Raw genomic sequence first — 15,674 nt, forward strand, 5'->3', positions numbered from 1 at the left:
TTGCACCTCCTCATCAGTGACTTTTTCTTGCTCACTCATCGACCCACTGAGGCAGCTGAAGTCAACTCAGATACTGAAGTCTCTTTATCTCATAGTGTATCCAGCGGGGGCATTAGCTCCCTTGTTGGAATGAATTCTTTTTTTATTGCGTTGTGTTACATAACCCAAATCTACAGTATATAGATATAATATAAAAAGGCAATACCTCTCCCTTAGTGACATGGCGGTAAGAAATCACATAGGAGAAATAACTTAGCTTTCTTTAATGATGGCTTACACTGCATAACAGACGAAGGAAGCTAATGGCAAGAACCCAGTTTGGGAGTGGGGGCCCGATGTGTAAAGTCTGCCATTTTCGCCATGCGGTGGAGGGATTTTCAGGGTCGCATGACATTATCTTCCATCCGTCCGTCGGCTTCAAATGTGTGTCGGGCAATGTTCAAAGGCATTATGCTCTTGCTTCATGTGCAGGCCCCCACTTAGGTGAAGCATGCCATTCCAAACAAGGCAAAAAGGATACAGTTTCATGCCGACTTTGACACACAAAAATAGTATACAATGGTCATCAGTCTGACTGCACATTTCACAGTTGTCCCTAAATGTCTTGTCTTATAATGCTAGACTAGCAGTTCTTATATGGTGAACCCTTGTGCTAAATCTGGCTCTGTGTCAACTGTGCACGTGAGTAGAAAAAGGCAGATTTATAAAATATATTTGCATAGAGCACAGTGACATATTAAACTTATACACTTATTATAGGCAGTGAGGTGTTTGGAATTATATAAGGTAAATAATATATTGTTATTTTGGATACATACATTTCATGTGGGGGTGGCACGGTGGCGCAGTGGGTTCACTTTCCGGGACCTCCCTGCGTGGAGTTTTCATGTTCTCCCTGTGTCTGCGTGGGTTTCCTCTGGGTACTCCGGTTTCCTCCCACAGTCCAAGGACATGCAGTTTAGGTGCATTGGCGATCCTAAATTGTCCCTAGTGTGTACTTGGTGTGTGTGTGTGTGTGTGTGCCCTGCGGTGTGCTGGCGCCCTGCCCAGGATTTGTTTTCTGCCTTGCGCCCTGTGCTGGCTGGGATTGGTTCCAGCAGACCCCCGTGACCCTGTAGTTAGGATATAGCGAGTTGGACAATGGATGGATGGATGGACATTTCATGTGTGTTCTGTATCTACAACAATCTGGGTAAATGTAGGATGACAGGAAATGCGAGGTAAGAAATGTTGAACACATAAAATAACACAGAAACTTTTTCATCTCTCTGTAATAATGTCAAAATGCTGATGTGAAGTGTACAATGTGTGAAGACTGAAGTCCAAATATCAAATAAACACTTTCACAAAAGGTATAACAAAACAAGTGCGCCTTTATTCAAAAATATAACCAAAGAAAAAAAATGCGAAGGTACAAAGGAATTTAAGGTGGCACGGAATTACGACTTTTTTCTTAGGCTTCAGGGATTCTAGTGTTAACATATAAAGCATTAAATGGCCAAGGCCCTGTTTACTTATCTGAACAAGCTAGCAAGAATATTTAAGTAGTAACTGTGAAAAAGGCAAAGTCAAAAAACAAAACAAAAAAAAAGTTGAAAACTGAGAAGTCAGCTGCACTGATATCAAAGCTAAATCAGAAGACAAAAATCAAAGTCGGAAATTTGAGCAAAGTCAAAAACCAGAGAAGCAAAAGTAGTACGATATAAATGCACAATAAAGGTTATTTCGAATTCACAAACTCAGATAGCAAAGTGCTTCCAAAGATGACTGTTTAACCCATTGCATCATAAAATGGAAGTCATTACCTCTGACAGACAGGCACCTAACAACACAAAAGGCAGCATTATGGATGGGATGTCAAAATAGCTGCGAACATGAATAACAAAAATAAAAAAACAAAAATAAGCTTCAATTCAGAAAACCAAAGTCAGATTCAAATTTTTGGGCTCATTAAATAACATCCATTTATAACAATCATCACTTACAAACCTACTTAGGATTCTGAGGATTTAATAAAATAACACTGAGAGGTCAAGCTTTTAGTTACAGGGCCCTGAAGTTGTGGAATGTTCTGCCTGCTAATATAAGAGGTGCCCCTTCAGTCTCAGATTTTAAATCAAGCTGAAGGCTCATGACTTTAATCTGACATATCCTAACTAGGCCTGCTGATTAGCTGTACATACTGCATCTCTGTTTGATAGCCATTTATGCAAAAATATAAGTAATGTAATATTTATAGACTGTTACTAACTCTATTCTGCTCTATTCTGTTTTTATTATTGTGTCTTCTTGTGGCACTTAGTGCCACTGCTCTAATGCTAAGCTGTTCACCTGCCAATGGAAAAGTCATCAGAAATACTGAAGCACTGGAATCATCAGATGGAAAGATTCTGTCATCTGATTGGACGGCCAGCATAGACTCTACTATAGAATGCCAAGAAAGGGGAGGTGGGCTAGGACTTGATTGTGTCTAACTTTGTCTTTGATCCCCTCTGTTATAACTGACTGTGGACCATCCGGAGGTTTATTTTCTCCACGAAGGATGCTGATAGCAGTTTTTGTTTTCCTCTCCTCTGTTATCAAGTGACCATAGTTGAACAATTAATTAATGGACAGATGTTGTTGGTTTCCGTGTATATTAAATCAATTTTTATTTTTTTTTCTGTGTATTTGAACAAATCTGTATCTTCATCTGTACTGTCTGTATTTAGTAATTTGTAAAATATTGCATTTTACTACAGACTTGTCATTGCACTCTGAGCCTACACTCAGTAAAGAGCACTATAGAAAATACAAACTGAACTGAACTGAATTGTAGACTCACTTCCTGTCATTATATTTATAATAATGTTATATATTCAGTCCCTCATAATTATTTAGCGGCAGGCTGTGGAATTGCACAGGTCAATTGACCTTCTACTTGTTGAAGAACCTGAGATACACACAAGTACAAAACATACTCTCTATCTGATAACGTTTTTTCTTGTTTTTCTGTGATCTGCAGTAGTACATGTCTCTCAGTGAACTTTGCACTTTTGCTATCACATGAAACACATTGTTAGCCAATGAATAAGCTGTTACTGGGCTGAACCTGTGACAATGAATGAGGGGAGAGACAGGTCTTAAATTCAAATGCTTACTTGTATTCTGAGCATGTTCAATTTCAGTTTAAAAGAACGTTTTTTGGAAGTGACTGATTTAACAATATTTTCCTGAAAAAGTTATGTATGGAAAATTGTGAGCATACAACTGGATTACTTATGTGGAAGTAACCCCCTGAGGAAGACAGGAATAGTTCAATCAATCAGCCCTTATTCAGACACAGATAAGTACATGGATTCATGCGTTGCAAGGCAGAAGAGAGAAGTTCCCTTTTTCAATTGGCTTTTTTATATTTTCTCCTCTCTCCCTCTTTCCCTTACTTATCAAAAACATAATATGATTTACCTAAGCATTTCCTCTTATATTTGCGCACATCGGCCAACCGTTTCTGTTCTGTGTACGTGTCAGATGGGGCCCTAAAGAAGGAAAGGTCCATCTTTCCTGTGTCTAACAGACGCGTTCCTAAAGGAAGTTGTCCTAGGTCAGCTTACTGCACTGTCTTATGACAGACTCCTGTATGAATAACCTGCCGTTATAACAAAACAGCTTTGTCAGCTTTTAACCCTTAGTAGTTTGCAAGCACTTAATTTTTCTTTCACACTTAACATGTGGATTATGTGGAATGAGTAGCATGAGATGTTTTCTTAGACGTTTTGATATTGTTTCCTTTTGCCCAACATAGTTCATAATTGACTAATGTTGTATCAGAATTTTTTTTATCTCCTTTCTGCATAATTGTTTTTATCAATCATTAGAACCTACCTAAAGTATCATAAAAATACCATTTTTGGCTGGAGTATTCCTTTAAGACAATGATGTAGATGCAATAGCGTCTTTGCCACTGTCTTTTCTTTAACTCATTTCCTGTTCTTGTAATTTTTGTGCTTCTCTGGACTTACATTGACCCCTGATTTTCTCAAGGTACCGTTTTTGGTTTAGTGATTTGTTTGCTTCACGTTTTGCCTTGTTAAACATAACCTATGTTTACTCCTTTTTCCATTTCTTGCCTTTTTATGGTCCATTTTTTGAAATATTTTAATAAATAATTTGTTATTCATGTGCATCGGAGGACCTCCTCACAGGCACAGTCAAGGTAGGCAATAACCCACCGAGGCGAGAGGGGCCACTGCCACTAACGCCGTCTTCTCCTTCTTTACCCAAAGTGCAGAGAAACTGGCTGGTGAAGGCATTTAGCTCTACCCCTTACAGTCCCACTGGCATAAAAACCTGGGCATCCCGAAGGAGGTGTTACTTTTGGCCACAGCCACGTGCGAGATGGAGCTCCGCTAAGAAACAACAAAGCCACAACTTTGCTTAAGTTATGATTCCCTGCTGAAGGGGAACGTGCCTATGCGTGCAATTTCTGTTGTGTTTCCTTTTCTTTTGTTTTCTTCACTTTGGACAAATAAAAGGTATGACCCAGTTGGTTCCCCAAAATTCTTTTCCACTGCCCTGAACTGTCATTACTGTACCTCGCCACATATTAGAAAAATACTTTTTTTTCTCTCCTCTATTATAGGCATTTTCTGATACTTTGTGACTTAAGAGTATTAGCTTTAATTTATAGGCCTGTACAGGCCAGAAGTATACATTTTGACTTTGGTGCTAGACTACGTATGATGAAGGCCTGCTTATACTCACTGAGTCCAAACCTGCAAAGAGAGCAGGTATGGCTTTTGTTGTCTTTTAAGGCCTGTATTTGCCTTTTGCTATTTTTTTCCGTCAGAAATCACAGCAATACCAACCCAGAATACCAACAGGAAGTTCACTTCATTGTTTAGGGCAGCTACTGTATAGATGGCACTAAAGTACCTTTTTCTTCTTCTTTTGGCTGCTCCTGATCTGCCACAGCAGATCATCTTCTTTTATATCGTCCTGTCTTCTGCATCTTGTTCTGTCACACCCACCACTTGCATGTCCTCTCTCACCACATCCATAAACCTTCTCTTAGGCCTTCCTCTTTTCCTTTTCCCTGGCAGCTCTATCCTTAACATCCTTCTCCCAATATACCCAGCATCTCTCCTCTGCACATGTCCAAACCAACGCAATCTCACCTCTCTGACTTTGTCTCCCAACCTTCCAACCTGAGCTGACCCTCTAATGTCCTCAGTTCTAATCCTGTCCATCCTCGTCACACCCAATACAAATCTTAACATCTTTAACTCTGCCACCTCCAGCTCCTGTCTCCTGGTTTCTGGTCAGTGCCACCATCTCCAACCCATATAACATAACTGGTCTCACTACCGTCCTGTAGACCTTCCCTTTCAGTCTTGCTGATACCCGTCTGTCACAAATCACTCCTGACACTCTTCACCAACCATTCCACCCAGCATGCACTCTCTTCTTCAACTCTCTTCCACAATCCCCATTACTCTGTACTGTTGATCCCAAGTATTTAAACTCATTCACCTTCGCCAACTCTACTCCCTGTATCCTCACCATACCTCTGCCCTTCCTCTCATTCAAACACATGTATCCTGTCTTGTTACTTCTGACCTTCCTTCCTCTCCTCTCTAGAGCATATCTCCACCTCTCCAGGGTCTCCTCAACCTGCTTCCTACTATTGCTACAGATCACAATGTCATCAGCAAACATTTCAGTCCACGGGGACTCCTGTCTAATCTTGTCTGTCAACCTGTCCATCACCATTGCAAATAAGAAAGGGCTCACAGCCAATCCCTGATGTAATCCCACCTCCATGTTGAATGCATCCGTCACTCCTACTGCAGTTCTCACCACTGTCTTTCTTCCCTTGTACATATCCTGTACCATTCTTACATACTTCTTTGCCACTCCCGACTTCCTATTACAATACCACAACTCCTCTCGAGGCACCCTGTCATATGCTTTCTCCAGGTCCACAAAGATGCAATGCAACTCCTTCTGGTCTTCTCTATACTTCTCCATCAACACCCTGAGCAAACATTGCATCTGTGGTTTTCTTTCCTGGCATGAAACCATACTGCTGCTCACTAAACAGCACCTCCTTTCTTAACTTAGCTTCCACTACTCTTCCCATAACTTCATGCTGTGGCTCATCAATTTTATCCCTCTGTAGTTACTACAGCTCTGGACATCCCCCTTATTCTTAGAAATTGGTACCAGTACAGTACTTTTCACGATTCCATTAAATCATCTGCTTAAAAACTCCACTGCCATCTCTCCTAAACACTTTCATGCTTCCACAGGTACTGTATGTCATCTGGACCAATGGCTTTTGTTCTTTATTTCGCCTTATACAATTTCTTGTATTAGGAATTTGTTCGTTTTCGCATACCCCTTGGGGTCAGAGCGCAGGGTCAGCCATTGTACAGCGCCCCTGGAGCAATTACAGGTTAAGGGTCTTGCTCAAGGGCCCAGCAGAGTAGGAGCTCTTTTGGCAGTGACGGGGATTCGAACCGGCAACCTTCTGGATACCAGCGCAGATCCTTAGCCTCAGAGCCACCACTCAGCCCTATCCAATCTTCATCCATTTCATAGCTGTCCTTACTTCCTCTTTGCTAATCCATTGCACTTCCTGAATCACTATCGCCACATCATCTAACCTTCTCTCTCTCTCTCATTCTCTTCATTCATCAGCCAAAGTCAAGGCTTAAAACTGCTTATCAGAAAAAAATTCTATTTTGACAGCTTGATCTGTTCAGGAATCTCATTTAACTGCCCCATCAGCACTCATTAGTAATTAAGGCCTTTGATCTTAAAAGCCATGAAACCCTGTAGGCATTGCTTCAGTTTTGCAGCAAGCCTCCTTAGCTTTTCACTGCTGAGATTTTTCTTCGGAATTTAAAACAACCCACAGGCATATTTTCAAATAATGCAATTAAAATACACTTAAACAAATAATTAAGCTTGAACCTGAACATCATTTTCTTATCATTTTAATATGAAGAAAATGGTGGAGTTTTAGAGCAAATGAGAGGAAAAAGACAATGCATGGATGACAAGCTCATCATCCATAAAACCCAGAGGTACTGAAGAGAACAGGACCATTACGTGTTATTTCATAAGTCTGTGAAATGAATGTCCAAATGGAAAACATGAGGAATTTTCTAAACGTGGAAGGATCACTCCCTCTGTTTTTCTTTGCATTGTCTGATGTAATAACCACTTGCTTTGCACCATTGTGTGCCTTTTGTTTTTGCCTTTTTTCCCATTATCTTTACTAAACGGGGTTACCAGCTGGTACCCCAAACCATTTTACGTTCCACACCCCCTCTTTTTCAGAAAACAAGGGACACATGTCCCTGCTTGAGTGCCAAACTTTCTCCAATACAAACTTCAGCATTAAACTGGGAAAGGCTTTATGATAATTAACAGTGTCTAAATGATGATTTTTAAAAAGTAGTGGGACTTGTCCCTATGGAGTGGATTATTTAAAGTTAGGTCCATAAGTATCTGGACAGTGATATAATTTTCATAATTTTGGCTCTATATACCACCACAATGGATTTGAAATGAAGAAATAATTACATGATTGAAGTGTTGGCTTTCAGCATTAATTCAAATGGTTTAACAGAAACATCATATTAGCCATGTAGGAATGAAATGACATTGTTATACATGGTCCCCCTATTTTCACGAGCTCAAAAGTATTTGGACAATTGACTGACAAGCTGTTCCATAGCCAGGTGTGCGCAAGACCCTCATTATTTCATTAATTATTAAGCAGGTAGAAGGTCTGACTTTGATTCCAAGTGTGAAAATTGCATTTGGAGGCTGTCACTGTTAACTCTAAATATGAGGTCTAAAGAGCTGACCATGCTAATGCAAACTACCCATCATGAGGCAGAGAAAACAGAACAAACCCATCTGAGAAATAGCAGAAACACTAGGAGTGGGCAAATCAACCATCTGCTACATTCTTAAAGAGAAGAAACACTCTGGTGACCTCATAAGCACCAAAAACCCTGGATAACCATGGAAGATAACTGTGCTGGATGACTGCAGAATTCTTTCCTTGGTGAAGAAAAACCAATTCACAACATTTAGCCAAACCAAGACCGCTGTCTGGGAGGTAGGCCTATCATTGCCAAAGTCTGCAATCAAGTGAAGACTTCATGAAAATAAAGACAGAGGTTTACCACAAGGTGCAAACCATTGGTAATCCACAGGCACTGGAACAACAAATTAGACTTTACCAGAAAATAATTAAAAAAAAAAAAATCGGGAGTGGTCTCCCCTAGACTTTCTCCTATGCTTAGATATAGGGGTTAGATATTTGAGGAGTAAACTGCAAGACAATGCTTATATTTTTATATTATGTACATTAAACAACCATCAACTACAAATCAAATCAAATTAATAATATACTGAACAATTATTATAGTACTAGGGTGTTATACCGTGTTAGTCATTATGAATGTGGTGAGAAGTCAAGCAAAATGACACCTTTGATCGACTAACTAAAAACATTACAATGTGCAAGCTTTCGAGGCAACTCAGGCCCCTTCTTCAATTATTATAAAGGTAAAGGTGAATAAATTGGACTCTGTAGCTGCTTGAATAAAAAAGTACGACTTCTTGTTAGTGGAAATACCTCAAAAGTTGATAGAAATCTACGGTTTGTACCTAATACTTGTGCGCAAAATTTGGTTGATCTAACTGAAAGCGTACTCAAATTATCGTGTTTACATACACACACACACACACACAGACCGACACACAGACATATTTCCAAAAATGGTATTTTCGGACTGAGGGAGGTCTAAAACGTTGAGATTCATCAAAATCTCGAGGTTGAATTTTTGGAAGATTATAACACCTTCCCTATACTTCGTATACAAGAAAGTAAAAAACAGTCAAATTTTGGAACAGTTTTCTGTGGACAAATGAAATTAAGATCAAAATGTACCAGAATGATAGAAAGAGAACAGTATGGAAAGGAGAAGGAACGGCTCATGATCCGATGAATACCATATCATCTGTGAAATATGGTGGAAGCAGTGTTATGACATGGGCATGCATGACTGTCAGTGGAAGTCAGTCACTGGTATTTATTGATGATATGACTGCTGACAGAAGTAGCACGATGAATTCTTGAGTGTATAGGGCTATACTGTCTGTTCGGATTCAGCCAAATGCAGTAAAACTAATAGGACAATGAGCTGAAACATACTGTGACAGCAAACCAAGTGCTTTTCAAGGCAAAGAAGTGTAATATTCTTCAATGGCCAAGTCAATGGACTGACCTCAACCCAAATGAACATGCATTTCACTTGCTAAAAACAAAACCAAAGACAGAAAGTCCAACAAACAAGCAGCACGTGAAGACAGCTGCAGTAAAGGCCTGGCAAAGCTTCCGTAGGGTGGACTCCCAACACTTGTAGAAGACCATGGCTTTCAGACTTCAGTCAGCCACTGACTGCAAAGGATTTTCAACCAAGTATTGAAAATGATCATTATATTCATGTTAGTTTGTCCAAATACTTTTCAGCCCCGAAAATGGAGGACCATGTATAAAAATGGCTGCCTTTACTAAATGTCTCATTCAATATTTTAGTTACATACCTTAAAATAGTCCACACTTTGATCACATCTTGATTGCTTCATTTCAAATCCATTGTGGTGGTGCACAGAGCCAAAATTATGAAACTTGTATCACTGTCCAAATACTTATGGACCTAACTGCATATTACTTCCTACTCTTTGGACAGTTCCTTTCCAGTCCATTAACAAACATGTTGAATTTTCTTGTTGCTCCACTAGATGGTGCTGTACAGATCCCTACACTGATACATGTATCTGTACTGTATTATCTGCTGTCTAAAACCCATTATGTTCTTGAAAAAGGTGAGTCTAAAATGGCAGAACCAAACAGACAGATGGCTATACTAATTTCTGGTTAAGGTAGCACCAAATGCTGAGGTCATTGCTGTCATGTGAATTTCATGTTTATTGGCCGTTGACTGCCATTATTTAAATTTAATCTTTCATGATTAGAAAACAAGACAGATTTTCACATGATATATGTTTTACTGGGTTTCAACTAGAAAGTGTCAAATGCATTTAGTTTTTGAGCACAGCAGTCACTGGCTGTCCAGCACTGTTCCTCAATTAACTGCCACAGTCAACCACAAACCTCTTTTCTATTTAATCCATTCCTCCTCTGTATGCCAGGTTCATTAATATGAATCCCAACCTTTAATTATGTGGCTAGCTGCTCTTGACCTCTCAAAGGCAGTCAATTCCTTTGTGCTAACAAACTGCCCTTTTCTCAAACCGGAGTTACCTATAATTTCCCAAGTGAATCTGCAGATCATTTTGGACAGGGCAGACCCTTCAGCGACTTACAATATGAGTGTTAAGCTATTTAACATTCCCAAGGCTATTGATTGCAACAGGGATGGAGAAGATGACAAAAGCTTCAGGGAGTACGAATTTTGTCAGAAAGAAACCTTCTGTGGAAGATGTAGTAGTTAAAGTAGGGAGTCGGGACTAGACATTTTGCCTAGGATACTTTAAAAACTATTAATTCAGATGACTAATTTACATCCTGTAACAAAAAAAAAAGTGGTACCTAAACGTCACCAACCTAGTTTGAATATCAGAATGGTCAGGCAAATAAATGATTAAGTTTACATGTTAATGGCCGTCACTAAAACCACACATTAGGTTCACGATAAAAAGGTGATGACCAGACAGGTTTGAGTCATGGAGACCTTAAGAAGTTTGTACCTGCATTACAGGAGACCAACAATGCTTTAATAAAATGTTAAACACCAGGTTGAGTTTTACAGATGCCAAAGAACTGCATGTTGTGGTGCCAACTTCTCAGCTGGACATAGTGAAGCACATTCTGGTAATATGGAGGTGATGGTAGGATGAAAATTAAAAGAAGGCTCCTACACCCCTTAGCAAAAACCTTGGAGACCAAGAGCTCATACTTGAAACGTTTTCACATAACTAACAAATGCATAACTCCACTCATCATTTCCATTCTAAAGACTGGTAATGCAGATGAATCACCGATGATTGTGCCTACAAGAGTATCAGGCTTGTGCAGACTGGTATTTAACTCATATTCAGTGATAAGAACCAATTTCCCTTGAAGAAGATGACCAATAGATTTTCATAATGGATAGGATGCATGAAACAGTGTGACTCACAAAATATTCTCAAAATGGCTCTGTTGAGACACCTTTATCTGTATCGACTGGATGCTTTTATTTGTTTGGTGCAGGCTAAAATTGGAACAACACCTTATTAAAATTTTATTGCCCATCCTACGTACTTTCACGTGAACTCCGTCTGCCTGGTGGAATTTTCCAACAGGACTCCTAGAAATTACTGAAAAATGGGACATTCTACAATGTATTCCACATCAATTATGGACCAATCACACGGTTTGCTACAGGCCATTTTTTGCCCCTGCATGATGCATAGCCCACTACAGTGGTTTACCTAATACAAATATCTCTCATATGTAACTTTGCTTGGCACAAATAAATTGCTATTTTTTCATCTCATGTCACCTGTTCTGTTTGCCAGGTGTCATGTAAATTGGACTACTGTTTCCAGGTGCAACTATTTTTACTTGCAGGCCTTTGTAAAATAAGCATTTGGTAAGACTACCTCTATTAAATAGCTCAAGTACCTCTCACTGAATTAAGAACACTCATGATTGTCTAAAATGTAGCCAATGGTAGATAGGTGTTCTGTCATGACGACTGTGTAATACAATAAAAAATATGTTTATATTCTCAATCTCCTGGTTACCAGTATTCTCAAGTCCCATTTTTGCTCATCTAGTTTCCAGCCTCACCCATTTTGTTGACATTTAAGGTGTACTGTTCTTGCAAGTGTCACATTGTAGAAACACTTGTAAAATCTATTATATTATGTCTAGTATATGGTATGGTACACACTGGTTTTTAATTGAAGAAATTTGGCATCTTTGGCCAACACCTACCTTCTTTGCCCCAGTCAGTGCTGACTTCTGCAGCTTGCGGTAGCAGTACTTGGCATATGTGCTGATGGCAACCCCTAAAAAAGGAAAAGAGAGACAGGTGATTACAATGTTGCAGAATTATCTTCTACAGACCACATGCCTGCACTCAGGAGCCCATCACCAATTCCTTAACCAAGATCTCACTAACACTGCTCAGCAAGTATGAGCCTCAGCTGCCTTCATCCACACAAGACAAGAGTTCAAAGACAGATGATGTACCATACCAAGCACCAGAGCCAAAACATCTAAAGCCAAAGGAAAATAGCTAAGATGTGGGCATGAGGACTGACAAGCTGCTACAAGCATCTGGCTGCCTTTGACAGACAAAGAAGCGGCATGCAGTGGAAAACTGGAGGACGTTGCACCAGTAATACAACGTAACAATGCAGCCAGTTAGTAGGACAGCAGAAAGGATCAAACAGGAGCCTTCAAAGAGCCAGTGCCATGAGAGGATTTAATCAGACCTGTCAGAAGGTTTCGCTCTGCTACCGGCCTCCAAATTGAATTGACAGGCTGCAGTCTGCGTTTCACAGGGAGAGCAAATTCAAGTTCGGCACCAGATCTAACTGAATATTTGTGCAACCGCCTGAGACAAAAAGCCTGCGTGAAGTTGACTTCTTTATTTATCCATCACCACTTTAAATAAACTTCCAATTACAGAACATAGGGCCGCAACAAAAAGATAAAACAATCTGTCTGAGTAAAAAAAAAAAAAAAAAATTACACAGCTAAATGGCATCTCTGTAGGTCTGGAAATTGATATTGCATTGTTTCAAAATTCAAAGGCTCCTCTCACTGACAGAGAAGCTGTTGTTAAAGAATATCCACCTTAATAAAAGGACAAGAGGCTGTGTGTGTGTCTGTGATACCTGGGTGCCCATCCGGTTGCTAAGGTTAGGAAAGAAAAATTGAAAAATAGACAAAACATATAGAAAGGTAAAAAAAAACAAAAATAATAATAAAAAAACAACAAATAAAGGTCTAAAAATACAAAAATTGGTCTTATCTGAATATCCTGTTGTCTGACAGCAGTGTGGCAGCAACTTTCTTGCATTTGCTTGGGCCACATGAACAAGGTTTATAGCTCTAATGCCAATGACCGATGTCTTCACATGTGTGAGTGAAAATAACGATAAATCAACATGCACGGAAAACCAAAGCCATGATATGACTAAGCTAGAGTCGCTAAACCAGACCAATGTGATAGTGACCACAGCCTCATTTTCCCAGAAAAACACTTTGACTATACGAATGCTCAGTTCAATAAGCGATGCTAAGAGAAAGCTGTGAAAATGGACGACTCTATCCGTAAAGGAAAATGGATCTGGTGCGTATTATTATACCAGACCAAATGAATCAAATAAAAACATGAGGTCTACGTTGATTACTTAGATTTTAACCTGTTTTAGATGGGTCGAATAGATAATAATGCTATGAACTACAAAACATGCTTGCATGGTAAACATTTTGGTTGAGAGTGATTGAACAGTTTCTAAAAACGTTTATTATAGTGTGAAAGGTGGTACACATTTGCTTCTACATACAAAAAAACATTGTCAGAAGTTGCGGCTGTGTGGCACAGTGATTAGCATTGCTATCTCAGAGACCAAACTTTTTGGAATCAAAAACTGCATCTGGTCATTGCTGTATCAGCAACTGATGATGTCTAAGGTTCCCTATAACTTCTGTCAACTTCTGCTGGTGACAGTTCCAGTTAGGTCAGGGGATGCCTTGTAAAACTATAAGACCAGACACCCACAACTGTTTCTGGGCTGCTTGTCCTCCACAATAACAAGTAAAATGCTCATGTTTCTCTAATGAAAATTGTGGGTGCATCAGGCAGTTTAAGGAAATGATTTGTGTTAATCCAGGGTTCTCTAAGGATTCTGTATCCACTGACAGTTGGACCACTGCCTGATGACCTTCACATGCCCACCATGTTTTTTTAAAAACAAGAAAATTCAGACAATCTTATAGGGCCCTTCTGCCATGTCTTGCCATTTTTGTAATGTTTTTTCAAATCCTGCTGTTCTTTTTAAGACTCTGAAGTGTCTTGAGCATTTGAAAGGTGCTATATAAATAAAATGTATTATTGTTATTACCAGTAACAGCGAACTGCATAATAACGTGCAGTGAATACACTTGACTGTATGTTTAGTATTCGTTTGCTCAGAGGTTGATGCGCTTGCTGCTTCCTGTGCAGCTCTTCTTTTCTCCACCTTCTCTTCTTTTGTCGGCATCTTTTCGTGTTAAAACTGCTTAAGTCAGTGTTTGCGTTGCAATTACTTAGTATGATTTCTTTAATTTTTCACTTAAGCTGGCACTTAAGTCTTCAAACTGCCTCAAAAATGACTAAAGATATGAAGAGGTAGAGGAAGTGACAGCGAAGGTGCTAGGAATGAGAACGGTGCTCATATGCGTGCGCCGCACGGCCGCCCTGCTGGCCACTGCCAAGAGTTGATTCTACAATAAAATAAAATAAAAATAAAAAGAGGAATAACCTTGGAGGTCAATCATCACCCTGAAAGTGGATAGTAGATGTCACATAGTACAAGTGTACCAAATTTCAGTTCAATAGGTTAAATGGTTTGCGAGCTACAGGTGATTTAAAATCCTAGACAGACAAACGGATAGCCACGGTAGCGTATTATATAAGAAGATTGAAGGCACTCCTTTATCACTTGGACAATTCATCAAATTAATTGTAACATTATGATGGTGATTATTGCAGTTAGAAGCTAGTGTATAATCCAGTCATTCATCCATCTTCTAAATTTGCTTATCCAGGGTAGGGTCATAGGGGAAGCAGCTGGAGCCCATCCCAGCAAGCATTGGGCACAAGACAGGAACATCAAGGGGCAGGGTGCCAGTCCAGCACACCCTGAATAAACACATCAGGAACAAATTAAGCATTGCCTATACAGCCTGTGAATGTTCTAGTTATTATTATGTTATAAAATGACTGCCATAGCCATAATTATATTGTGACTCAGTAGACTGTATCTTCTAACAAAAACCAAATCGCAAGGTATTTTCTAAACTTGTCTGTTTCCAACAAAGACGCAGAGTCTATTCCCAGTAGGGCTGGGTGTAAGAGAGGAACCAACCCTGGACGGGATGACAGCCAACTATAGCACATAAATAAATAAATACACAGTCAGTTTATAGAGGGACCAGTTAACCTAAAGTGAACATCTCAGGGAGGTGGAGCGAGCAACAAATGAAAGGTAATGGAACTCACAAGTTGATTAATCAAGACTTCAGCTCCCAGCCTGCGGGCCCTGCAGACAAATGCAAGGCGAGCATTCTGGAGCACAAACGATTTCTTTTGCTACAGGAGTCAAAAGGCAGATTCAGAGAAGACTTGTAACAGTAATTACACAGCCTCATTACACAAGCCAAGTGATTTCTTGCACATTCATCACCTGGCTTAAAGATTTTGCCTTCTTTAATAAGATCATTTATAAATGCAGCACTGCAGCCACTAAACTTTGCTTAAAACAAACTACTTAAAGCCAATTCAGACAGTTTCTAGTATTTGAAGCATTTACTTTTTTTTTTTTAAAGCCAGATAGCTACGTGAACAATAAACTAAGAAAGAAGGAAATCCTACAGGTTCAAAAGT

General features: G+C 39.5%; 1 protein-coding gene across 5 annotated transcripts in view; it reads right to left on the bottom strand.

Moving 5' to 3' along the window:
- Positions 1-15,674, bottom strand: part of arhgap39 (Rho GTPase activating protein 39) — a 448,090-nt gene that overhangs the window by 49,380 nt on the left and 383,036 nt on the right. For all 5 annotated transcript variants that reach the window (XM_051929199.1, XM_051929198.1, XM_051929195.1 and 2 more), the window contains one exon: positions 12,011-12,084. In XM_051929199.1, the coding sequence (XP_051785159.1) occupies positions 12,011-12,084 (74 nt within the window). The remainder of the gene's footprint in view (positions 1-12,010; positions 12,085-15,674) is intronic.

Source organism: Erpetoichthys calabaricus, chromosome 6, assembly GCF_900747795.2.
Source record: "Erpetoichthys calabaricus chromosome 6, fErpCal1.3, whole genome shotgun sequence".
Classification (NCBI taxonomy): Eukaryota; Metazoa; Chordata; class Cladistia; order Polypteriformes; family Polypteridae; genus Erpetoichthys; species Erpetoichthys calabaricus.